This window comes from Haemaphysalis longicornis, unplaced genomic scaffold (genome assembly GCF_048455015.1).
Source record: "Haemaphysalis longicornis isolate Haplotype H1 unplaced genomic scaffold, Haemaphysalis longicornis Haplotype H1 scaffold_7, whole genome shotgun sequence".
Classification (NCBI taxonomy): domain Eukaryota; kingdom Metazoa; phylum Arthropoda; class Arachnida; order Ixodida; family Ixodidae; genus Haemaphysalis; species Haemaphysalis longicornis.
In genome coordinates this window covers 139241499-139265889 of record NW_027526422.1, presented here as the reverse complement: position 1 = coordinate 139265889, position 24391 = coordinate 139241499, and the positions used below count along the sequence as shown (strand labels likewise).

Genomic DNA, 24391 nt, shown 5'->3' with positions numbered 1-24391 from the left:
AAAAGTTACGGACATGCCAAATCTGGTGCGGACAAGCGTCCGACGTCAACTGAGCGCAAAGAAACAGCAGGGAGAGCGAGCCCGGGTGAAGCAGGCGACAAAGCGAGAATCCCTAAGCCGACGTCACGGAGGCGCGCTTCGCAGCGCCGCCAGTGGTCGCGCTCACCGCCAATATGCTCTAACGCAGCCTCTATGACATACGAAGCACTGAACAGTGGCGCCGCTATTGGCGGGCCCCTTCAAATGCTGTAGCCAATCAACGTTCCTGGCTCTGAGGCAAACGCGGGTGTGGTCCCGGCCAGCGGCGCTCCGCCATCGGCGGCACGGCTTATCATAGGGGTGACTGTCGATCGTCGCTATTCGTCACACGATCTTCGCTGAGTTTGTAGATTATAGCGCGTGATTTACAATGCATCAATGCCGCTGAAGAACATTGAGAGTCTCTGCAGGCGGAAACGCCGCTACACGCGCGACCGCGGCAAGCATCTGCCTGCACGGTCGACAAGGAGCCCACTCTACCGGCCGCGGGGGCTAAGGCGTTCTGCTTCTGAGCACGAGATGGCGGGTTCGATTCCCGGCCGCGGTGGCCGCTTTTCTGATGGAGGCGAAAAGCAAAAACGCCCGTGTGTACGAGATTTCGGCGCACGTTAAAGATCCCCAGGTGGTCAAAATTAACCCGGAGCCCTCCACAACGGCGCGCCTTATCGCCTGCGTTGCGTCGCTGCGTTAAACCCTACAATCAATAAATTAAGGAGCCCACTCTGCGGTGTATGCACGATACGGCATACACCGCAGCAACTAAAACTTGTCACCGCCCGCCAGAGCGCGACTATTGCTGAAAATCAGTTTATAAATGCGCGTGGGGGGTGATAGTGCAGTGAAAGATTGCAGTGGTGATCGTCGTCGGCGCGGCTTCGTAAAGCGGCGGCTGTATAACTGCGGCGATGCTAAGCCTTTTCTGAGCGTCGGCCTCGCAGGGCGAGCACGGACGCTTGTCAATTCGAGCGGGGCCGAGCCCGTTCGGCAGTTTTAGGATGATATCAAAAAAAGCTGTCGTTTATTTCTCGGCCATAGGAATCGGTAAAACACGAAAGTGAAATGTGCAGTAAAATCTGCAGCTGAGCATGATTGCTGGCGTGCTTGGCGAGCGACGTCCTGCTGGCGGGTCGCTTCGGCAAAGGTGTACTGGCGTCATTTCCGTGACGGATATGTCGTCAGTGAAATCTTGGTGTAACCCGGCATAAAACACTTTCGTGTTAAAAAAAAAACCCGAAAACGGATAAAGTACTCTTTTCCCGCAAGAAGACCCTATGTGCAGGGGTGCACCCTTTACAGGCCGCTTGCTTCGTTGTACTGTCTGGCGTCACTTCCGTGACGGATATGACGTAAGCGAAATCTTCGTGAGTCCCGGAATAAAACACTTTCGTGTTAAAATGCGTGACATAACGCCGAGCGGAGCCATGGGATGTGCGTATCTCGAACCCTCGCCCTGTTTCTCTGGGTGGTCTTGCGCCTGGTTGGTGACGTCACAGCTTCCACAGTGCTTTGGAGGCGTGATGAAAGGGTAAGAGCTCCAGACCTTATTTCTGTCCCTTTTAAGTGCGAATGCACTTCTTAAGCGAGCCTGAATCGTCCGCCGCCGTCGTCCGCATAGCAACAGCTGCGGGTGCGCGCGCTCCGCGTCTTCCTCCTCGTCTTCCCTAGCAACGGGGGGAGATGGGCGCGCGCTACTCTCCTCCTCCTCTCTCCACTCAGTGACTGCGGGTGTTGGGCGCCTCCTCTCCACTTCGGGCGGGAGAGCTCTCGCTCGCGTAGCGGGCGCTCCGCATTCCGACGGGTGAGGGCGCTCGTGTAGCCCTCGCCGTAACGGCGGGCGCTACTCTCCTCCTCCTCTTTCCGCTCAGTGACTGCGGGTGTTGGGCGCCTCCTCTCCACTCCAAGATCACGATATCCACCGTAATCGCGCAATCAACAACCGTGCATTCGCACTTACACACTCTCCCCCTCGGGGAAGTGTGAGGGAATTTTTTTTAAGAAAGATAACTGGGCTAATACTCAACGCTTTTAAAGGGGCCCTAAATAGGCTGCCAAATGTTACGATTTTGCGTGCGCAGTCACTGGAGTACTATCCAAGGAACGTCATCCCGCAAAAATTGTTTAAATGCGTTAAGTATTAGCCGAGTTATCGCTCATTAAAAGGGGCCACCCATAAGGCCTGGGGCTCTCCTCCTCTAGTAGCTCCTCCGAAGCACTGTGGAAGCCGCGACGTCATCGACCCGGCGCAAGACCACCGAGAGAAACAGGGCAATCCATCACCTTCCTTGATGTACGTGCAGTCATTGGCTGCGCCAAGCCCTGCGCGCGCTTTTTTTTTTTTTTTAGCACTCGACGCGCATGCTCCGCCCACCAGATTCCGGTTGCACGGTGAGCGCTGTCGCTGTGGTTCGCGTTCGCGGCGCCGCACTGGGCAGTGTCTCGTGCGTCATAGAGGCGCGTCACAGCCGGAAAGAACTGCGTCAGAGCGCGCAAGTGTGGCGGCAAGGTATGGTTGGTGAGCCAGGGGAGGAAGTGAAATCTTTTTTTCGTGTTTGTGCGGCCCCTGCTTTACGCAGAGGTGTAATATTTGGTACACGTTGTCTTGAAGGGGTACTCTAGCGATTGCGCGATTGAAATGGCGACATTCGGAAGCCTATTTAGGGCCCCTTTAAACCATTTTCGCGGCAGGACGTTCCTTGGATTGTACTCCAGCGATCGCGCACGTAAAATCACAACTTTTGAAACCCTGTTTATGGCCCCTAAGGCGAGCTTCAACCGGTTTTGTGGAGCCCGTATCACCGCTTTAGATGCCGATATACCCGGGCAGAGTATTTCTGCAGGGCAGCTTTAAAAGAGCTTCACCTGGTATATGATATGCCTTGGTAAATAAGTGCCTGAGAACAACACCGCGACTGGTTGTTTCCTCGGACCATGTCGGCTTTATTTTTTTTAAATATTCCTTACTTGTTCAAGTCAGGATAATTCGGAAGGCTCTTTTTCAGCGACCTTTTGTCGCATGTAAGAAAGGTCCGCCGCAAAAGATTTTTCTTTCAGCTGTTTCAGTTATTGTTTGTGTCTGTCAAGTCTGCATGGTTCAGCCACGGAATTTGACTCCTGAGGTCTCTTTCCTTCCTCTCAATTTACTTTTTTCTGTAGTCAACAAGCTTGACGCCGATCTGCTGTCAACCGGAACACCTCGATCATGGTTGTCTTCAAGGTTCACAGCCCCAGGCTGTTCCGAATATCCATCTGCTAGCGCGACGATGGGGATCGTCAGGCAAGGATTCGGTTAATTATAGCAGTACACGGAAGCGGGATCCAGCGAGATGTAATAGCTGATGAAGCGTCTGTGCGCCCTTTGCCCCCAAAAGGAGCCATTTTGTTCGAGCGCTCTTGTTCTTCCGACGAGCTCCGGTCCGGTACAGGCTTCGGCTGCAAACACTAAGAGTAATCATCAAAAATGGAGGGCACAGTTCCGTCCTTCAGCCGCCGCATTTTGCCTTCGATGAAATCATCGTGCTTGAAGTGCCGAGTACACACTTTAGTGTAGCAAGACGAATCGTTCGGTGCCCAGCCATCCCGACGAATCGCGACAAGCCATTTGCTCCTCAAGTCTATGTCGGATGGAATTTCGTGAATGTCGGATGGATTTGCACAGAGGCGCACAAAAATTAGCCATCTTAGCGAACCGCAGCCATTCGCTCACAGAAAATTGCCCGCAGACGACAGCGAACGCGAAAATACGATGAGAATTGCGAACGCGCGCGCCTGTCGTCTGCTCAAGCAGCTCAGCTGCGCCGCTAGAGCCGCTGTTCACCACCATGTTTACGTAACGCCCCCACGCGGTTGAAAAGTGAGGTTGCGGCATGCGGAAAACGATGGCCATCTGACTGCGAACTGACAGGCATACAAAAATTATAGAGGAGGCTCAACCCATCGTCATCATGACCAGCATCATGGCGGCGCACACGACAAAAAAATTAGCGTGCGTGTGATCGCGTTTGGTGCAAAGATATCGGACTTCTTGGAGTCGTGAGTCCCTTGAGCATTTCAGCCACGAATGCTTGCTCACGGCTGTACCTAGGAGAAGCAACAGGTAAGGAATGGAGGGCATTTAACGCCCACAAAACTGTGTTAAAAAGTTTGTTCCAAATTTGTGATGGCCGTGAAGGTGTATGCGTCCTTTGCACTAGAGCCGCGAAACAATCTAGATGTTTCGTGTAGAAAGGCTAGCAGTAGCGAAACAGCAGACGGTAGCTCCGCGCAGCTAGGGATCAGCTGGCCGATGTAAGCTAAACGCGCCAGGTTACCAAATACTCGAAGGGGATCTTCTCTAACACGTGCGGGCGAAAGCAAAAAGAAGCGAGCAATGACTTCGAAATCGCGCTTTAGTGTCGGATTGTCCGTACGCGCAGTCGTGTATGTACGAAACTGTGGACCTTTGGTTGAATAACTGTACGGGGCATATCACAGCACGAGTGTAAGCACACTGCTGTTATAAGCATTCTCTCTGTAACCTTAGCTTTACCGGCCTCGTTTAGAGCAAAGCAGCGTAGTCATATTTGAGTTCTAAGCTATCACGTTTTACGTCGAACTTCTTTCTCTCGTTATGTGACTTCGCGTGGCCCACAAAATTAGGCTCAGGTTACTACTTGCATTGCATGTCAAATGCCCAAGCCAGCTGTTTGGCCGGTAATAATGCGAGTACAACAGCAGTGCCATTCTTTGCGCACTTTCTCTCCCGGCACGTTCTGGCCTCTGAACGACGGCACAACTTTTACAGCGGTGTATTTCTAGTTTTACCTTGATTTATCGGGTTTCGCGCGGGTTGTGCATCTCATTTGGTCAGCTACGGTCACAGAAAAAGTGAGTCTTGAAGTGTGCATTCATTTTTTTGCTCTATAAAATTCAGCTTCCGGCAGTAGGCAGACATGTTGGCATTGTACACCGTAGAGATACAGGTGAACGGGGCTGTGTCTGCAAGTAAAAACACCAGGTCAAAACTGGCCCAAGTGGAAAGAATTGTTTCAGAATCTCATCCTGAATTCAGTTTGCACGTTTGAGCCTACAGAATTTTGAGGGGTGCCTCTGTGGTATCATTTCGTTGCTGCAGCAGATTTTGTTCCTTATGGGTGGTTTCACATACGAACTCAATCTGGGTGAAGCTGAACTATGAATGGGCATGTGATTGTAAAGAATTCGTACAAGCGTGTCCGCTTTATGCAATAGCTTTGATTCAATCTTTATTCATGGTTGCGCAACCATATCAGGGAAACTCCAGTGAGGAAAATGGAGGCAAATGTCCCTTGTGTTTACTTTTTCTGGTCTTTTTTTTTTTTTTTTTACGTAGAACTTGTACAGCTGTAAAGCAGATGAGCTAATAAGCAGAAAATGAATTCATTTTGAGTCTGAGGCTCAAGGGTCTTCTCTTCCTTGCCAGTTTGAAAGTAGAAAAGAAGCAGGAAAGAAACATTGGACTTGTGGCAGTAAGTTGTGCCTCGTGCCAGCTTTCTGGAACTGTGTTGCCATGATTTACGTTCTGTTTACCAGTGCCTTCTTTGGGCTGTCGTATTGCGTCTGGCTCACATTGGGGGCTTCTTGTGTGCTGGGTGCCCAAGTAACGTATTCGTAATCGTTCTAGGTGAATGGCAAACTGGTCTTGCAAAAAACAAAAAATACAACTCTTGTTTTACACAGCGTACCAAAAAACTCATGCACCCCTTCGTCAAACAACGATGATGGTTGATTGCAAAACTATGTCACAAGGGATTCCTTGGTTGTCGTCCGGGTTAGGACTGTGACTGGCAGATGGTTTGGACCTTGACTCGACCTGTCGAAGTTTTATGGACTTTTGATCGCAGTGGCTTTGACTTTTACCCTTTGCCATTTGATTTCACATGAAGAAAGCTTCAAATTGAACTATCGACATCATTACACGGAGGTTTGCATGATTTCTCTAATTTGCACGTCCATGCACCCATCTCCAAATCCCAAACTGCTTCGACCGTGTTAAAAGGGCTCAATCGGATAGATGTTGGCTTCATAGTGCAAGGGACCCAGTTTGGATTCTGGCCATGGGTAGCATCTTTCCTTTCACTTCACCCGCAATACAGTGGCTAGAATAGGAAAGTGTGATTGGCGGCATGCAGCGCCTATGAGGCGCTTTGAAGCCGCTGATAGGGATCCGCGAGGGGGCGCGCGCGATCGTTTACACGTCGCCTGGTGAGGCGCGCGTGGATCGTCTGCAATGCGATTGCTGCTTTGACCAGAGAGAAGCACCGCTTGTTTCCTGTGCCGTAGCAGGTTTAGCTGCCACCAAAGCAGAGCCACAATTTTGTGCCGGGCCGCTCTACGGTGTACAAGTCCTGCAAAAAGAAACTGTCGTTGTTTGGCGTTCCGAAGAACGCGCGTCTATATTGGCGCAGTGGCGATGACGAGCAATACCACGTACTGAGAAGCGGCTCAAGGAAAACACCGCTATGTGCGAGCTACACTTCGACGTAAGGTAAATCTCCCGGCACATTGAACGTACTGTGAACGGAGAAGTTGTCTCAATCTACAGGGGCAGGCCTCGGTTGCCCCCGGAAGCTGTGCCCACGCAATTTCCCAATCTTCCGAAGTACCAGCCAAAACAACTTCCCCGAGCAGGAAGTGTCAAGCGAGAAGCGCACCCGCGGCCCCGCCCAGCAATAAAAACGCTAAGGATGGTGACTCCTCTGTGAGTGCAGAGTTTGAAGAACCCCATGCTCCTTTTCTGTGAAGAACTTGACCTTCGGAAACATGAGGGAAACCACACGCTGAGTGTTTCGCCCTTCACAGTACCTTACAGCGTGTGTCGCACTGCGCAGCATAAAGCCAAAGCCCGTACACGTACCCTCGCAGACATTGGAAGCATTTACGAAACATCTGACATACTGAAGAAGCCTGCCACTCTCCCCGTCCATGACTATCAAATTCGTTTTGGTCCTCTAGCTCCACTTTTACACGAAGGCATTGAAAAAGGAGAAGGCATGCCTTTTCGTGAAAGGAAGAAGCATTTAAAGCTCAATTGCCTCACGTAACAGCAGAATCGAACGTCGAAGTGCTTGAATTCTTCACACACACACACATGCACACACACAAAGAAATAGCAGCAAAAGGCAAGGCCCATTGAGCAAAGAAAATTGATGGCTTCGAGCCTTTCAATTATGAACGAATCATGAGAAATTCACCAAAAGTGAGTAGTTTTTGTCTGTTTGTAACGAGCACTTCGAAAATAAAATGCGTGTTTACCAGTTAACAGTCCACAATTCTCTGATTTGCTTCATAAGTGTCCGAGCCAGCCGGCTATATTCGGCTGTCAAAGTGCGCCCAGTCGGTTGCAAGCTTCGATTGTAGTAGTTTAAAATACGACATTCATTGCATCTCAGTTTGCGCGACCACGTAGAATATCTATGAAAGAAAATATATTCGTACTTCATATTCTGCCGCCGTCGCAGCGAACGTGTAATCGTGCGACAGCGCCACCTGGATTTTCCTCCTACAGCGTCACGCGGGAGAGGGCCCGATCATCACACTTTCCTATTCTAGCCACTGTACCCACGATTACCATCATTGGCGGAGAACGCTGGCTTTCCTGCTGGGTGTTTTCGAACGACGTACCACATCAGGGAGATGTAGAAATCTTCGCTTAAAACGGAATCTTTCTTACTTGCTCATTTCAGGCTTAGGGATACAAAGTTGCCGTTTCATCCCCCTAACAAGCGTGACGTTGCTTTCATCCAGATTCCGCGCTCTTGTTGGTACCAAAGTCTTTGGCCTTGATCTCATCTTGATCTCTCAATGTCTTGATCTCACCTGCCCAGCTAACTTTCTTGCGCCCCCTGCCACGCTTGCCTTCTCTAGGAATCCACTCTGTTACTCTTAATGACCAATGATTATCTTGCCTTCGCATTACATGCCCTGCCCATGCCCATTTCTTCTTAATTTCTACTAGTATGTCTTTAACACGCGTTTGTTCCCTCACCCACTCCGCTCTCTTCTTGTCCCTTAATGTTACACCTATCATTTTCCGCTCCATTGCCCTCTGAGTCATCCTCAATTTAAGTTGAACCCTCTTAGTGAGCCTTGAAGTTTCTGCGTCGCAGGTGAGTACCGGTAAGGTGCAGCTGTCATTCACTTTTTTCTTCAGGGACAACTGTAGGCTTGCCTTATCATCTGGGAATGCCTGCAGAATGAACTCCACCCCGTTCTTATCCTTCTAATTATCTCTGCCTCATGGTTGGGACCCGGGGTCACAACTTGGCCTAAGTAGATATACTAACGCTTACCACTAGTCTTACCATGCATTTTTCTCCCATGGCGTAATACTGTGGCGTGATGCACTGGCAGTCTTTCTATCGCAGGCGTTCGTCTAGCAGCCAAAGACGCGCAAGTAGCAGCACCGGTGGCAATGAGCTCCCTGCTGCAGTGGAGCCTGCAGCGGCTTACCGCCCGCAGCCCCTTGCAGACCTCGGTGCGCTTCTGGGAGCGCAGGAAGTACCTGAGGCGCCACGGCTACCGGAACCCCCTGCACCCCCCTGGTGAGCACCCACAGGGGGCTGGTGGGTAGGGCAAGGTTTCCCGCATTCACCTGGTTATGGAACTTGCGATTTAGGACGTTTTGTTCCAATCATAGTGGTGGTACATGACACCGAAGTGGCTGTAGGGACATTTCAAGGGAAACTAAAATGGCACTGTATAATTGGCACAGCATGGCAGACTCATTTGTTTACACATCGAGGTAAAACAAATCTTTTACTGATTTTTAACGTGGTCGTCACTTGTTTTGAATTGGTGCCGCTGAACGGAAGCGGGATGATATTGCCTGGACTGTCAGGAAGGCGTTGCTGGGGGAACAGTATTTTGTGCGAGCATTAATTGCCTGATAGTTGGGTCAGGTATGTCGCGCCGGCCTAATCAGCGGACTGTACGTGGTTGTTCACACTGTTTTGTAAAGAATTTGAGATTCGGGGAAAAAAATGTTTCTTGGGTTCTTTAAATGACCAATCCATGTTCTTCATTTTTTTTTTTTTAAGGAGGTTGGAGAGGTTATTGATTGATTGATTGTGGTGTTTAATGCGCCGACACAACGCAGGTGATGAGGCGTGCCGTTGTGGAGGGCTCCGGATTAATTTTGACCACCTGGGGATCTTTAACGTGCGCCGAAATCTCGTACACACGGGCATTATCGCTTTTCGCCTCCATCAGAAAAGCGGCCGCCACGGGCAGGAATCGAACCCGTGACCTCGTGCTCAGCAGCAAGGTCGGAGAGTTCTGTTTCAGATTGAGATGTACTGTCAATAGGCGAGAAACAGCAGTTTCCTAAGGATGATGTGTGAATGTCTGAAAGGATGAAATTTTCAGCACCCAAGGTAGTGAAAGGAATCCTCACTGTACATTGACAGAAGTCATCTGCCGCGGTGGCTCAGTGGCTGAGGAGTTGTGCTGCTGAACACGAAGACGCGGGTTCGATTCCCGGCTGCAGTGGCCGCTTTTCTGATGGAGGCGAAAAGCAAAAACACCTGTGTGTTTGAGATTTCGGTGGGCGTTAAAGATCCCCAGGTGGTCAAAATTAATTTTGAGCCCTCCATTACGGCACGCCTCATCGCCTGCATTGCGTCGGCATGTTAAACCCTACAAACAACAAACATTGACAGAGGTTACCCCACTCTGTAAAGGGGGTGTGTTTTTAGAGTAGCGTGTGCCATGGTAATTTTTTAGCATGCGTTGCTAGCCTCTTGCCACATAATAGGGAAAGAATTGGGATGGGAATTTTTTTTAATTCTGCAAGTTGTTATCCTCAGTACAGGACTAAAAGGTCATGCTAGATAAGCTTTCACATTCCGACGGATGGGAATCTATGGTATACGGACCCCCACACCAAACTATTTACAATGCCTTTAGAAAAATCGAGTGGTGACGAAGAAAATATGTGCCTTGCAGGGGTGATGCGAAGGGCTGTCTGCTCCACACTTGCCCTCGATAACTCCCAGCACAGTTATGCATGCATTTGCATTTTGTTTTCCCTCTCTTTCTGGCAAAAATTACCCTCCACCCTCACCACTAGGGTTGCCACCTGGCCGGTTTTTGACTGGCCCGACCGGTTTTTTAGACAGCGGGCCGGTTGCCGGTCCATACCTAAAACCGGCCGTCATTGGCTGGTTTTTTGGCCATTGTGCCACGATTATGATCGTTTTGGCGTTTCATAAGCATCAATTTCAGCGACTACGACAATGAATATGTGCCAACGAGCTGTGCAAGGACACGTGAGCAAAGAAAATATGTCATGTGTTTCCAGAAAGTCACGTTTAGGTTTCCTTTTTAGACACTCTTAAGCAATTTCTGCGCAAATTTTATGTTGATTTCTCACTAGGAAAACGCTACAATAACCGGCATTGCATGGCAAAAAACACGTGGCTTCTGTTTTCCAACACAAATTCAACTTTCTATACGCCCCCCTGCCCCCCCCCACCCCCTTCCCCTTGAGGGCCAGTTTTCTTTTGGGGGAAAGGTGGCAACCCAACTCACCACATCCCACTCCATGTCCTCAGTGAGCTGAATCTTGAGCTGGAAAGGAATCGGGCAGTCTGAACAGCATGGATTGAAGTCGGTGCACTGGAGGCCTACTGAAATTGCTCACCTTGGATGGCAGGAATTCGTTTTGTGCTTTTTTTTTCATTTCAGCCTGTTCTTTTGTTATGGTGCTCAGCTAGGGTTTTTTATTTTCATTTAGTGTTTTCTGTGCGTTTCACATTTTTTCATGTTAATTTTCCCGCCCTGCTTAGTCTATTCTCTAATGGTGTGCGAATAACAAATACAGTGGAATCTCGGTGATACAAACCTCAAAGGGTGGCCAAAATATTCGTATCACCCGAAAATTTGTATCGTTTGAAAATGAGAAAAAAAAGTTCTCTGCGGGTGGATCAACAATTTCTCATGCGAGAAAGGAGCTGAGACGTGTGTGAAAGTTGCACTATAAATGTCATCTCCGCCAAATGTCCGTCGCGGAGGTGGCCCAGCCAGCTGCTGCGAGCGTTTCCAAATTGCCGCCATGACACGCTCGTCTCCCCATTGGCCAAAGTTGGGAGGCTCCTCCCACTGCGGCGATTTGACGGGTGCAATCGCCGGGGCACTGTCTGCCGTCTTTTTGTCAGCAGGGCGACAGCTGTTCAATTTGTCACAGCGCATTTTTCTCTTGTTTGCTACTTCCTTCACGTGTTCGTGCTTCGAACATCTGGGTTTTATGGACTGCAGAAGCATGGAGGCTTGCAAGAAATGCGACCTAAACGTTGCCAAGTCTGGTTAATGTATTATTTCTGACCCTTGAAATAATCAGTTGCATCATATGAAAGGCGCATTGAAAAGGTACATGCCACAAAAGGGGTGTGCCTGCAAAGCCGCATTTCCGCTTTTCTTGTCTTTGAAGAAATTTTTGTTTGCAGTGTTCATCACAAAGATTGACTCTATGGATTAGAGGGACAGTATTTGGAAACAACAGAACAGCTTGTGGTGCATAAACTTTAATTACTATTAATCCACAACTTATGGTGTATAACTTGTTTAAGTACTAGTATTAGGAAATGTAGAGAAAAAAAAAAAAAACAAGCAGCTGTCAGGTCATTTTAATCCCATCCAGAACAGAAGTTACAGTAACAATGAACACAGCTGATACAGCCAGGCATATTGGTCGAAACTATTTTTTTTTTCACCCATACAGAATGTGAACCTATTGTGCCATATATGGATGTTATCGAACGGCACCACCATTATGGAAAACAATCAGTGGTAGCACAAATTTTTTAACAAAATGGAGGGGGGGCTCGGAATAATTTTAAAACACTAGTTTGCATTTTGAAAAACAGGAAACGTCCAGCTTATTTAATTTTTTGAGCTGCAGTGATCCATGCTTTTCGTCTTTCCATTTTGTTCACTTTTGCAAGGAATCTGTAGAATTTGATGGGTGGATTCTTCTCTTCTGCCTTCTTTTTACTATTGTGGCAGCCAACCGCGCAACAATAGTGGAGGTTTGGCTTTCAGCTTTACTACCTTGATTTATTGAAAGGTTTAATGCGCCGATGCAACGCAGGTGATGAGGCGCGCCGTAGTGGAGGGCTCCGGATTAATTTCGACCATCTGGGAATCTTTTAACGCGCACCGAAATCTCGCATACACACGAGCGTTTTTTTTTTTTTTTTTTCCCCGACTCTTTTAGAAAAGCGGCCGCCGCGGCCAGGACTCGACCCACATTCTCGTGCTCAGCAGCACAACGCCTTAGCCACTGAGCCACGGCAGGTAGTTTTACCACCTAAGACATCGTGAAAGGACGTCCGCTCTTTCACGCGCTTCCAAACCAAGGGAGACGTTCGGCGGCCCACCCGGCCCGTCTGACAACCGCACGTGCAACTTGGTGTGCACGCTGTTGCACTCCCCGATCCATTTCTGTCTTCCCGCACCACCTGAGGCACCCGTCCACGAATGCGAACAAAGTGGCCACCGACTGTACGAGCCACTCAACCCAGCCCGTAGAAGGCGCGGTGGAAACCCCTCTGATGCCCGGGAAAGTACAAGGCCGTCACTTCACGATAAAATCAGACAGCAAAGCGATGACAGGACAGCTAGAGCGCCGGGCATAGAGGGAAGTGAGGAATGTGGAGACCACGAAATGGTTTGAGTACTCACCATCAGAAACGAGAGGGAACGCCTGATTTCCGCGCTGGCCATGGTTTATTCAAAAAGTGTAACCCAAAAGGGAAGCTAGAGGCACCCGAGCTGCAGCCAGCAAAAATGAAAGGGACAGCGAAAAGAGGAATTAGCAGGAGATGGAAGATGGTAACGGACGGGAGAAAGAAGGGAGGGTGAAAAGTTCTGTTCGTTCGGAGCAGCACCTCCCCCGCTGTATTGTAAACACCCCACAATACTGTCGGTGGAGGAGGAGTGACGCGCAACCAAGGCCGCATGGCAGCCCCAAAACTCCCGCCTCTTGTCCGTTTATGCCACGGTCAGCTGCTCGCGGCTCGCGCATTTGTATCACCCGCACCACAGTGATGAATGTGTATGGGTCATTCGAATGTTTTAAATGCGAATGCATTTATTAGCCGGGGTTTGTCTTGCTCCGTTGGCCGGCGCGCGCCTGCATTCCTCCAGCGCGAGCGCACGTGAGCGTGCGCCTCGTAGTTCTGCCTTCGTCGTCGTCGTAAATGCGAATGCATTTCTTAGTCGGGGGTTCACACAATGCAACGTGAGCATTACGCCTCTCCCTGGCGGTGACGTCACTGCAGTTGCTTCCACGTCATCATCATCGGTTGGAGAAGAAGAAGAAGACAAGTGTGCGAAGCGAAGAGCGCGTAATGCCGACCGCGTTACGTGCTCGGGAACATCAAGAAGGAGTCTAGTCGTTTGAACGCGCTTGGGGTTCTTTGGAACGAGTTTGGAAGAGGAGGTGATGACAACGGTGACGCCATCATCGCGGTCTGTGACGACAACCCTCGTCTGGCGCCGTTCAGGTCGTACCTGGTGTGTGCCTCGTGCTGCGAGTCTCTGGTCAACGGGCGCGTTCCTTCAATGAGCGTGAGTTTCGGCTACCGGTACCCTCCTCGTCCGGCGCACCTTCCCATTACTGCTTGCCGACTGGTGCCTTGATAACGATGGAAGTCAGTGAAGTGGAATCCCTTGCAGCAACGATACCACCAGAAAGAAGTGTGACACACGTATGCTTCTCAAAGACCCTTTGACCGTGCACTTTAGCGATCACAAGGCAGTGATTGTGGCCGTCAGGTACAACGATAACACAAACAGGTGCTGATGAATAAATTATTACGTTCACACTCTCGTCATTAATTACGGCATTACTCGCAACACACTCATCGGTGCACCCAATGCATTCGCATTTCTGCACGATTCCCTTCGGGGAGGTGCGGGGGAATTTTTTTACTTTATGTACTCTGCATTTTGGTCGAGGAATTTCGAAAAGTTCATATCACAATGAAATTCGTATCAAGCGACTTCGTATCACTGAGATTCCACTAAGTAGTTTTCTAATAGAATGGAATTAGGAAAAAAGAGGAATACCAAATCAAGTATCAAAGGTAATCTTTTTTTTGTTGTTGTTGTTACAGGCCTCGAATTTTTACAGGTTTTTGCACAAAAAGAGAAGCAGCTTTGCACTTTTAGGAGTCCTGACATTTTTTATGACTCGGAGGATGCATTTTTCAACTGTCATTCAGCAGCAGTCCAGGTTACGTTGCAGACTAACAGCTTGCATTTAGTCACACTATGAGGCGGTACTTTAGGAATCTCGAACGGGCGCGATACGCGCTGAAGAACAACTTGCGCTGCTGTTGCTGCACTGCAATCACAGGAAACGACCAGGTGACAGCACCTTGTAACTCCGAACACAGCACTTTATGAGCATGATCAATGGGCGCGAAAACACGGCAGAGCCATGAAATTTGCACTTTTGGAAGCACAGGACCAGCACTGGTCCTGCGTCTTCCTCCCTTGTGTCCTGTCTCTAGCAGCGCTGTTTTTACCACGTTTCATTGCTCCAACCAACTCGCCCACATTCAAGCATTAGCATTGACAAGGAGGATGGAGGGATGACTTGCACTGACCGCTCGAATGTTCGACAAAGACTATTAATTAATAGTCTTTGTTGAACTGCTAAGACTATTGCATAGTCGTAGCGGTTGTCTTAGTCTTAGTGTAGTCTTAGTGTTGTGTCAGTGTTGCCTTAGTGTTGTCTTATTGTTGCAGTCTTAGCGGTTCAACAGAGAGTAAGTCTATTGCGCCAATGTGTCCCCTGTGGTCTAGAATGTAAACAAAACAAAAAACGTGCAACGAGCATACACCAACTGCATGCGTAAAACTACCAGAACCTCTTTTGTATTTAAATTAATGGAGGCCCAGTGAAAAACACAAAAATGTCTGAAAAGTTGTCACGATTGCTTTACCGAAGTTGCCATAACATGTAAACATCTGGTCGCAGAAGTCAAAATCGTGGCCAGAGTCGACGGCATGTAGGAGAGGTCGATGGGGGTGTCATTGACCCAATTGAAAATTACTGTATTTACTCGCGTAATGAACCCACTTTTTTTTTTTTTCGGAAAATTCGGCATGAATTTGGGGGCAGGGTTCATTATGCGGGAAAAAAATTAAAACAGATTTTTAAAAGTTGAAATTTCATACAATAAAGCTGCTAAGAGAAGTGCTATCGGAGCCTTACCATTTTTGTAAAAACATGTAGGTAATTATGCAATCAATTTTTTTTTTATTTCCGACATACCCCCTACTTGCCATGGATGAGCTGTCCTCACTCAAGTCGCTTGCAGCTTCACATTCGATGTCAGCCCGCACCGTGTTCCGTACCGTCAGGGCACTCGAACACTTTTTTTCCCACACCGGGAAACTTCACTTCTTTGGGGCCATGAAACACACGGGGATCCCTGTACATTCATCGCCCAAATGTCTTGCACGCACTGGGTCAACACTGAAGTGCCGCCAAGCCACGCGGCTTCCATGGGCATCAACGCATGCTCCACAACCTTCAGTTTAACCCTTTGAGGGTTTTTGCCGTACGTGTACTGCGGCAGTTTTCCGTCCCGCAAGGTCTTTGCCGTTCGGGTACGATTTCGAGCATCCGTTTGAAATTCTGCGCCATATTCATTTGAAATTCCGCGCCCGCAGTCGCTATCTATTATAACTTCAGCAAACACGCAGTGCTTCAGTCAGCTGTGAAACGACGACGAGAAGCCCTGCCAATAGAAATGCAACGTGCAGAGCACGACTGCGCATGTGGGATTCTGCGCAAGCCAAGAGTATTGGGAGTGTGCAGTAGGCTCTCCCAATCGCGTCGCTCTAATCAAGAAGCATCGCAGATGTTGAACCCTGCAAGCCTGATGAATAGCCCGAGCACACAGCGGAAGAAAGCCTGTGCTCTGACTATTCATCAAGCTTGTGAACTTGACATCCACGATTCATCTCCTGCGAACAATGAAAGAAGAGAAAGTTTGTAGAAGCTGTTGTAAAACATAGTGTAAACACAATCATGGAGCAAAAACAAGGATTCAGAACCACTTCGTAAATTCTGGGGCAACACACGAGTTAACCCTTTTTCAGCATGCTGTAGCATTATTTTGCACTTAGGTATTCTAGTTGTACAGTGCCCGCTTTGATGTATGGGTTGATCAGCTAGTGAGAACATAATTCCCTGCTTGTAAGAGACATCTGATTTCATATAAGAGACAGGAACTGCTCCCGAGTACGTGTCTCTTATAAAGGGGTTCAACTGTAGTGGTTCTGTTATTGATGGGAGCCTGGCACGTGGGATCACGGAGCACCGCACATACTTGTCCTGTGTCCCGTTCGTGCCCAGGTTTCCTGCCCCGGCTGCCCGATGAGAAGGAGAAGCTGCGCAGCCAGCCCGTCTACACTCCCAAGGACGTCTGGTGTGAGCGCCGGGCCCTGTTCGGACAGAACGACTACATCGGTGAGGGTGGGATGAGGCGTTCAAGCTGCCCCCTTATCTCGTACGAACGAGGGGCAGGGCAAGCTCTCTGTGGCTTAATTCTGAGATGTGTCCGCTCAAACAACGTCCACTCCGCGTCCACTTCAGTCATGACGTAGTTGCATGTGCGAAGCCGCTGGCCAATGATGTGCAGAGAAAGCAACGTCTGGCTTGCACGTTGTGGGATATGTGAGGGGTTCCTCGGGGCGACCTAGCCAGTACTCCGGCGTCGGCCACCACGCTAGCTCCCGGCGTGTCAACCACGCGGGCTCCCATGCCTACGGCAGCCCAGCGAGGTTCACCGATACGAGAACACAGTAGACAGTAGTGCCGAAGCACTGCCGTTTATTTGGGGAATCCCAAAGCATGCAGCACAAGGCTCGACGGCATTCACGAATCACGCCGTCCGGGTCGTGACCGCGAACGGGAGGTAGGCACTCACGGCGCGCGACAAAGTTCCCACCTGAAAGACATGTATCCGCCACCACCGCGATGTTCCGCCAAACCAGCCCCGACCGGGTCTCCGACGAGACTCTCCCGACTCCTGCGCGCACACGTTCGTGCCGCCCGCGCCTGCGCGCCTATGCCCGCACAGATTGGTGGTGCCATCTCTCGGGGGACGCCGACGAACCAGCGCAGCGCCGGACCGGTTTCAGAAGCGCACAAGTCTCTCCCGAAGCGCGCGCCGGCTTGGGATCGCGGGTCGCGGTTCTCCACAATTCCCACAACGTCTGGCTCCAATTGAAAACCTGATGCATCACGATGCACCAGCATATTCACCACCTGCTCCCAAAGGACAGATTACAAGCGTCCCTTGGGCAGAACAAACAGGCAGATTGGTATTATTCAATGTATGAAAAACAGCCGGGATATGTCCTGGTCTGTGAGCCTCCATTTAGAACAAATTTATCCTGTGATTTAAACATTTGCCTCAGTATGTTCAGGTAGTGCTGTGCTGTAGGTATGAACCTTGCAACCGATTTGTGGAATACTGTATTTACTCGAATCTAGTCCGGCTTTGATTCTAGGCCGTCCCCCGAAATTCAGAAGGTCAGAAAATAAAAAAAAGCCTACCTTGACTGTAAGCCGAACGCAAGAAGGCACTGGACTGGAACTAGAACATGCACTTTATTACGCTTGTGGTACTTGTCGTAACATGTTCAATGTAGTCATCGTCGGCATCGCTGTCCTCTTTCCACATTGCACTGTCCTTACGTCCGTGCAGCACGTTCGAAACGTTGCACTTACGAAGGCCCGCGCAATTACGTCGGCCGGAATTTCGGCCCACGCTGCGGCGACCCAGCTCGCCAGTTCTTCATGCGCCTGGTCAGTGTCAGTTGGTGATCTTGCAGCGTCAGCCAGTCATTGTAATGCTTCCGCAGCCTGTCCCTAAATGGCTTGTTGATGGCCACGTCGAGCGGTTTTAGCTTGCCCGTCATAACACCGGGTGTCACCGCAATGTCCGTACCACCCTCTGAAACCACGGACCTAACGGAATGTGTCAAGTGGCTGCGATAGGAATGCAGTCCTAAACAGCTGAGCTCCCGCACAGTAAACAGTCTTAACCCAACCTTCGACGACGGCACGACTCATCCACCCATTCTCGTGGGCTGGTACGCCAACATTTTTAGGGAAAACTTCCCTGGCTGGAAGAGTCTTCCTCTTAAAATGCACACCGGCAGCTTTTGCCCATCGGCCATGCAACACAACATCATGGGGGTGCGCTGCTTCTTGTAGCCCGTAGTTTTGACTTTCACTTCTTTCGCACTCCTGTCGTTCATGGTGTAGGTCACAGGCATGTCAAATATACCGTATTTACTGGAATCTAACGTGCGCCTTTTTTTCGGAAAAATACGTCCCAAAATCACATGCGCGTTACAGTCAAGTACGACATAAAACTGCGGTGCGGTTCACCATCGACGTTTCAAGATGGCCGCTTGACTACTGAACGCGTAGCTAGCGCTTCGTAGTCGGCGCATGTTTTCCTTTGATGTCTGTGTAGTCTTTTTTGCATTCCCCTGTTCTTTCTGCCATGGAATTTCCCACTGCGAAGACACTGTGGGTTCACCACGATGCTGCGTTTAGAGAAAAGTAATGTGCGCAGAAAGCGATGGAAATTGGGCTGCATCACGTGCGTTCAGTGTTCTGGACACTCGTGTGCGGGACTAGCGCAAACAGAAAGAGAAAATTTTCGCAAGCAAGGTGACACAGAACGGGTTCAGCGGACCAAAGAGGGGGTGATATCCCCAAATAGAAGACTCGCTGGCGGAGTACGTGCAGCAGCAGCGAGCGGCGCAGAGACCCGTAACGACAGAGCTGCCGGGGCAGCGACGCTGCTGCCTTGGACCGTTGTCGTGGTGGCTGTCTTGCTAGCAATAACCGGCACATTTCATTTTGTGCCACCTGAGGAATATACATTGCTTGCTCTAAGGGAGAGAAGGTTGCATTTTAATATTAATTAATGAAAGTCTAGTGCGCGTTACAATCGAGTACATAGCGTTTTTTTCTTCTTTGGACCGCAAAAAATGGGTGCGCGTTGCAATCGGGGGTGCATTAGATTCGAGTAAATGCGGTACACCAGGGTTTGATCGCCATCACCGAGCTAGCCCAGCTGTACTCCTTTTTCAGCCGCTTCTTGCTGACAATGTGCTGGAATGCGACTGGCTTCTCCTCTAAGTCAGGGGGCAGCTTTTGGCACACAGATGTCCACGTCGCAGGCTGAACCCGATCCGCTTCATAAAACGAGTGACCCAGCCCCTGCTGGCCTTGAACTGAGTCTGCGCGACGCCTCGAATGTTTGCAATTTCCCTCGCCTTCGCCTGTGTTATCTCCCTCATCACAGGCATTCCATCCTCTCTTTGCTACTGGATAAAGTCAGCGACTTCCATCTCCACCTCTTGGTGTCAACATTCCTTGGGTACTGTGTAGGCCAGTCGCTTGGAAGCGCAGTTAAAAAGTTCGTTCCGCCGCTTCCAACATCGATGCGTGTTCTTCTAATCAGCACTGAAGTCATGCTGTGCTTGGAGGTTTGAAGTTCTCTCAGTGTCCAAGACTACCCTCCGCTTAATAGCCGCAGTGTAGTGGCACCGCTTGGTGGGCACCATTGTGCCGCAAACATGGGTGCTTCTTGAGGTCACACAGGGATGTAAGCAAGCAAGCACAGAATGCTGAGAGATGGGTTCGCAACATTCAAACAAGTGAAATGGAGCCTGTAAACCTGCAAGCTGCAAGCCTGTGGCTGCAAGATGGTGTTGAGTGTCAGTAGCGTCAGGGAAGCCGCATCTTCGAGTGTAAGCCTACCACCTACTTTGTAAGCGACTTTAGATTCGAGTAAATATGGTATCATCCGCCACATTATGAGAATCTACTATTACCCACGATGCGGACAGCGTAGTCACTGTACCATAGCCACCGTTACTTTTGTCAAAGGGCCCTCAGTAACGTGAACACCCCAAATGATTTCCTTGTGGACAGTCAGTGTCGCTGCTGACATCCAAGAAGTCTTCTACCTTCAGTTTTTTTCGAGAGTTGCTCTTTCAACAAAGAACTCCGGTGGTGACTGCAGCTCCTCCGTACAGCTCCTGTTTTTCGGAGTTTATTTTTGCTAAAATTCGGAGGACGATCGAATCGTGTGAAACGCATCCAAAACATCCCGTAGTTTCACCTCCTCTGCATGTTTTTCTACTGGGTCCTCTGCACTGAGTATGTGCGAAGAGCATGCAAGTGAAGTCCAGCTTTTTCTGTTAACAAACTTGACCAGACTGTGGCACCTTGTTGTTCCAATGCTGGCCACAAAACTAAGTGAGCACCGCTTTGTTGGCACCCTGAAAGGCCACGGCGGTCAGTGTATTGTATTGCGCACGTGGGCCATTAAAGAGTGACGTCTTTGCTTTTCAGAATGGTAGAGCGATCTGCAGGCGGTTCCAAACTCGTCAGCGCTACCCTCCCACCTTCTATTTGGGTCACTGACTTGGTCAATGGTGGCTGCCTTATCTTGTAGCCATAAAAACTTCCACTCTTGATTAAGAGGAAACATGCTGATTGCTGCACATGCAACAAACGCATGCCCACTGTTCAGCCGGAGCCGGCTAGCGTAGCCCAAGCCAAAGACGTGCTGTGAGTCACCATCTGTCGCCCCCTGGTGGCATTGCTGTGAGGCTGCTCCATGGCCGCCAGTTGCACGTTTTTTAATGTAGACAAATATGGCGGTAGCCATGCAAGTGCTCTGTTGCAGAAGTTTACGAACTGTGAGTCTGAAAAAAATGCATTTGGGCACTTTTTGGACACTGTTAGCCTCAAATTGGTAGATCAAACACTGACTAGGCTTCCTGCGAATTTCGTTAATGCAGGATCGCTTTCCAAAAAACATTTCGTTGCCAGGAGATATGAAATACACGGGCTTCTACGGATGTTCGCGGGAATTTCCTACTTGCGGGATTTCGTTATCGCGTGGTTTGACTGCATTCAAAGGTTCTGAATATTGATGGGAATAACTTGATATCCGATTCGGCATCAAATTGAATGCACTAGTATTCGAAAACTGGGAATAGTTCCAAAATGCAGAGGGATGGTTGCTTCAGTGAAGTCGGATAGCTGAAATTATCTCTTGTTGAAAATGGGAAGGTCCCCTCTTAAAACAAAAAGTATATTCTTTATTGATCTAGTTGGGCACCGGGTTTAACGCACTTTGAGCGCTAACGATGAGCCATTGCAAACATCCACCGGCTCGCTCTACTAGCAGTGACAGGCTTTCCTGCAACACATCGGTGTCGTGCGGTTAAACAGTAAGACGTGGGTAGTTGCGGAGTGCACCTTGTGCTTCTCTTATGTCATCCTGGTAACACGGTTAAAGTGAGCTAGCAGCTTCACAGTGGCCAGAGAGAGTACTGACCAACTTTATTTTTCTGCCGAGGACCGTTTTGTGTTAGACAAAGGAGAAAAAAAAATCGCTCGCGTATCATTTCACTTTGCTGCAAACGTCGTCACTAGACAACAGTTTTCTGCAGCCCATGTCACGTAAATGACTCTCTCCTTCCCTTCCCCACCCGCCTCTCACGCTCTGCCCCTTCCTGTCTCGCTCTTCCCAAGATAAACACAGTGAAGGTTTTCTCAAGTGATTTTAATTTTCTCACATTCTACTGCTCGCATGCCATCTACTGGAGCCTTTCGTTGCTGTTGCACTTGGAACACCACCACGAGGTGTGTGCTCAGGTCCAAGTGCTTTTATGTTTTTGGGTCGAAAAATGCATACCGTCTACGCCCGTTACAACGGACCCTCATAATCCGGAAAAAAACGTCCGCTGTAGCCGAAGTATGCAGTATCCGTCCGAAGAGGGGGTACTTTCACTGATATTGCGTATACATAGTACAAACACTTTGTTCTTTCTACACGCCTGCAGCACCTCTGTGCAGTGTTTGCGCAAGGGCAAAGAATCGCCTAAACACCATTTCCAAAGCTTAGCACTGGCACTTGGAAAAGGCTTTGCTCATGCGGTCTAGCGTGTAACGACGCATGATAAGCTGAGCAAATAAAGCAAGACTATAACTAGGAGCAGTTATTAACCAGCTATAAAAATCAGTCGTATCCATCAGAATTAGGCTCTCTTAAATCCCTTCCTGACGAGGCAGGTTTTCCCGAAACAGTTTGTCAAACAAATCGGATCGCTGCCTGATGTCCCCCAAGGCAGCCTCCACATTTTTTGTGATTTTAGTCTGGGCATTGAAACAGCTGATACGAAATAATCTGACGAAGGACAGCCGTGAAATCTGAAATTAGACCAGTTGCACTGCGCACGGTTACTGGCAGATTGCACGCAATGGATGGAAACCAACCCCCTACTCGAGGCATTTCTTACCTTTTTCACCTAATGGAACGGGAACGATGCATGCGTGGGAATAATAAAGACCGAACTTTACTAAACCCGAGTTCTTTATTACATAAAAAAAAACTGTGACGAGGGCAGACTCAACTTCGGGTGCACCACTTCGCGTATTCGACAGCGCTGTTGTTCAATCTCACCAGAGTCGCGTTTATTGGCAGCGGCCTTGTTCTTGACGGGAGAGCAGACCGTCTGCTTAGACAGGCCTGTACTTCTGGCAATGTCAGCCTGTTTTTCCCCATGTTCGACAGCGTTAATTACGCTTAATTTACCCGACTATTAATTTATCAGCTACCTTGCCACTTTGCCGGTGGTCGCACAACAAAAAAAAAAAAGGCCACTGGCACTGGTTTGGCTTGGCTGTGCCAATGACCCGGCTGCCAACAATGTTGCCAGACATAAGAGTTTTCTTGCCAAAATAAATAAATAAAAAGCATATTGGGTGCTGGCCCTGCGGAAGTCTGCAATAAACATTCAGTCAAAACAATTGTCGCCTAAAATTTAGTGTGCTGTAGCCGATAGTCTGCTCTAGCCGGGTCCGTTGTAAGCGGAGCGGACTCCATTTAGAATGCATGGGGACCAGACAAACCAACAGAAATGGTCTGTTGTAACCGAAAGTCCGTTGTTGCCGGGTCTGCTGTAACGAGCATAGACTGTACATGGATGGAAGTTGCTCCCATGGGAAATACGCTATCATCAACGAGCCATTGTTCGGCCTCAGCTGGAATCAGGGCTCTGGATTCGATCCCAGCTGTGCTGGCTCCTTTTCAGATACAAGCAAAAATTGAAAACACCCGTGTGCTGAGATTTGGTTGCACCATCTTAAACGTGCCCAGGTAATCAAAATTAATCAGGAGCTCCCCACAATTATTAGAACTGATTCGTGTAACATCCTGCCGATGGTCTGGCAGTGTGCTGAGTCTTCCTTCTTACCCACCGCGCAGACATCCTGGGCAACGGGACCATGAAGCCGATCCACATCATGCGCGGTGTCCCGGGCTGGCTGCAGGGCTTCCAGGGCAACGAGTTCCAGATGCTGCTGCGCAAACGGCCCCAGGTCTACCACTGGCGGGAGACGCGCCCCACCGACTTCCACAAGCTCAACAAGCGCATCCGCTTCCTCTACAAAGTGCTCAACCACCGCACACGGTCGTGGTGACCGGTCATCACGCACCAAGGGAGCGCCCACATTACTACTGTTTTCTTGAAAGCCGGGCTAACAAAGGTGCAGGCAGGAAAAATGAAAATGGCGACCGCGGTCTTGAAGTCTTTGCTTGCACTCAGCATAGTTCAGTCATACCTCTCGCAATGTCAAGATGTATAGTTATGGTCAAATAAAAAGCAAGTGTGAAAATATTAGCCGGAATGCAAACATTTTGCAGTGGTTCATATTTTTGTGTTCAGTTTCCATTTGTCCACGACTGTACAGCTCATGTTGTTTCGTGACATGCAGTGCCAGTCAACAACATGGAGAGAGAGAGAGAACAAACTTTATTCGCCGTGGGATCTAGGTCCAGGTCCTAATTGCAGGCTCCAATGCGCCAAGTCCACGTAGTGGTGAAGAATGTTTGTGTGGATCTGGCACACATGTTCACAGAGAGCTTCCTGGGCAGTCCGTATGTTCAATGTCAGTGGGGGAGACAGCCAGAGCTCTCAGGAAGGAGATTTAGAATGGCGTTGTGCATTGCAAGTGGATTGCATGTCAGGTTAGTGAACAGTGTCAGACTCACAGGAGGGGGTTCAGGCTTTATTAATGTGCATCTCGTGAAGGCCCTGTGGTCAGTCAGGTTTTTCCAAACTAGCCGGGTAGTTCCTGTGGCCTCCATTGGTCCTGACATTGCCGCCACTACAGATAATGGGTGACACTGCCAATGTTTTTTTTCTTTTTTGATGAGACAAGCTTTTTTCTTCTCTTGGCAAGAGGAGGTTGATACTTATTATTCTTGGCGAGTGG

The 24391-nt window shown here is 49.3% G+C and overlaps 1 protein-coding gene across 2 annotated transcripts; it reads left to right on the top strand.

Annotated features, from left to right (window-relative positions):
- Positions 1 to 3944: 3944 nt before the first annotated feature.
- Positions 3945 to 23796, top strand: Mrpl51 (mitochondrial ribosomal protein L51). Of its 2 annotated transcripts, none has more exons than XM_077679100.1 (4): positions 3945 to 4132; positions 8407 to 8597; positions 16427 to 16540; positions 23382 to 23796. In XM_077679100.1, exons 2-4 carry the CDS (start codon positions 8468 to 8470, stop codon positions 23594 to 23596), a joined length of 459 nt encoding a protein of 152 aa, XP_077535226.1. In that variant the 5' UTR covers positions 3945 to 4132; positions 8407 to 8467; the 3' UTR covers positions 23597 to 23796. The 2 variants fall into 2 exon arrangements, with proteins under 2 accessions (XP_077535226.1, XP_077535225.1); XM_077679099.1 differs by having other exon boundaries at positions 3946 to 4132; positions 8421 to 8597.
- The last annotated feature ends 595 nt before the right edge of the window (positions 23797 to 24391 follow it).

What these genes read in the sequence shown, in the direction of transcription:
- Mrpl51 (XM_077679100.1), top strand. Translation starts at nt 8,468, where the DNA reads ATGAGCTCCCTGCTGCAGTGGAGCCTGCAGCGGCTTACCGCCCGCAGC. An exon ending in GAACCCCCTGCACCCCCCTG is followed by an intron (nt 8,598 to 16,426) that starts GTGAGCACCCAC and finishes GTTCGTGCCCAG; the next exon opens with GTTTCCTGCCCCGGCTGCCC. An exon ending in CGGACAGAACGACTACATCG is followed by an intron (nt 16,541 to 23,381) that starts GTGAGGGTGGGA and finishes CCCACCGCGCAG; the next exon opens with ACATCCTGGGCAACGGGACC.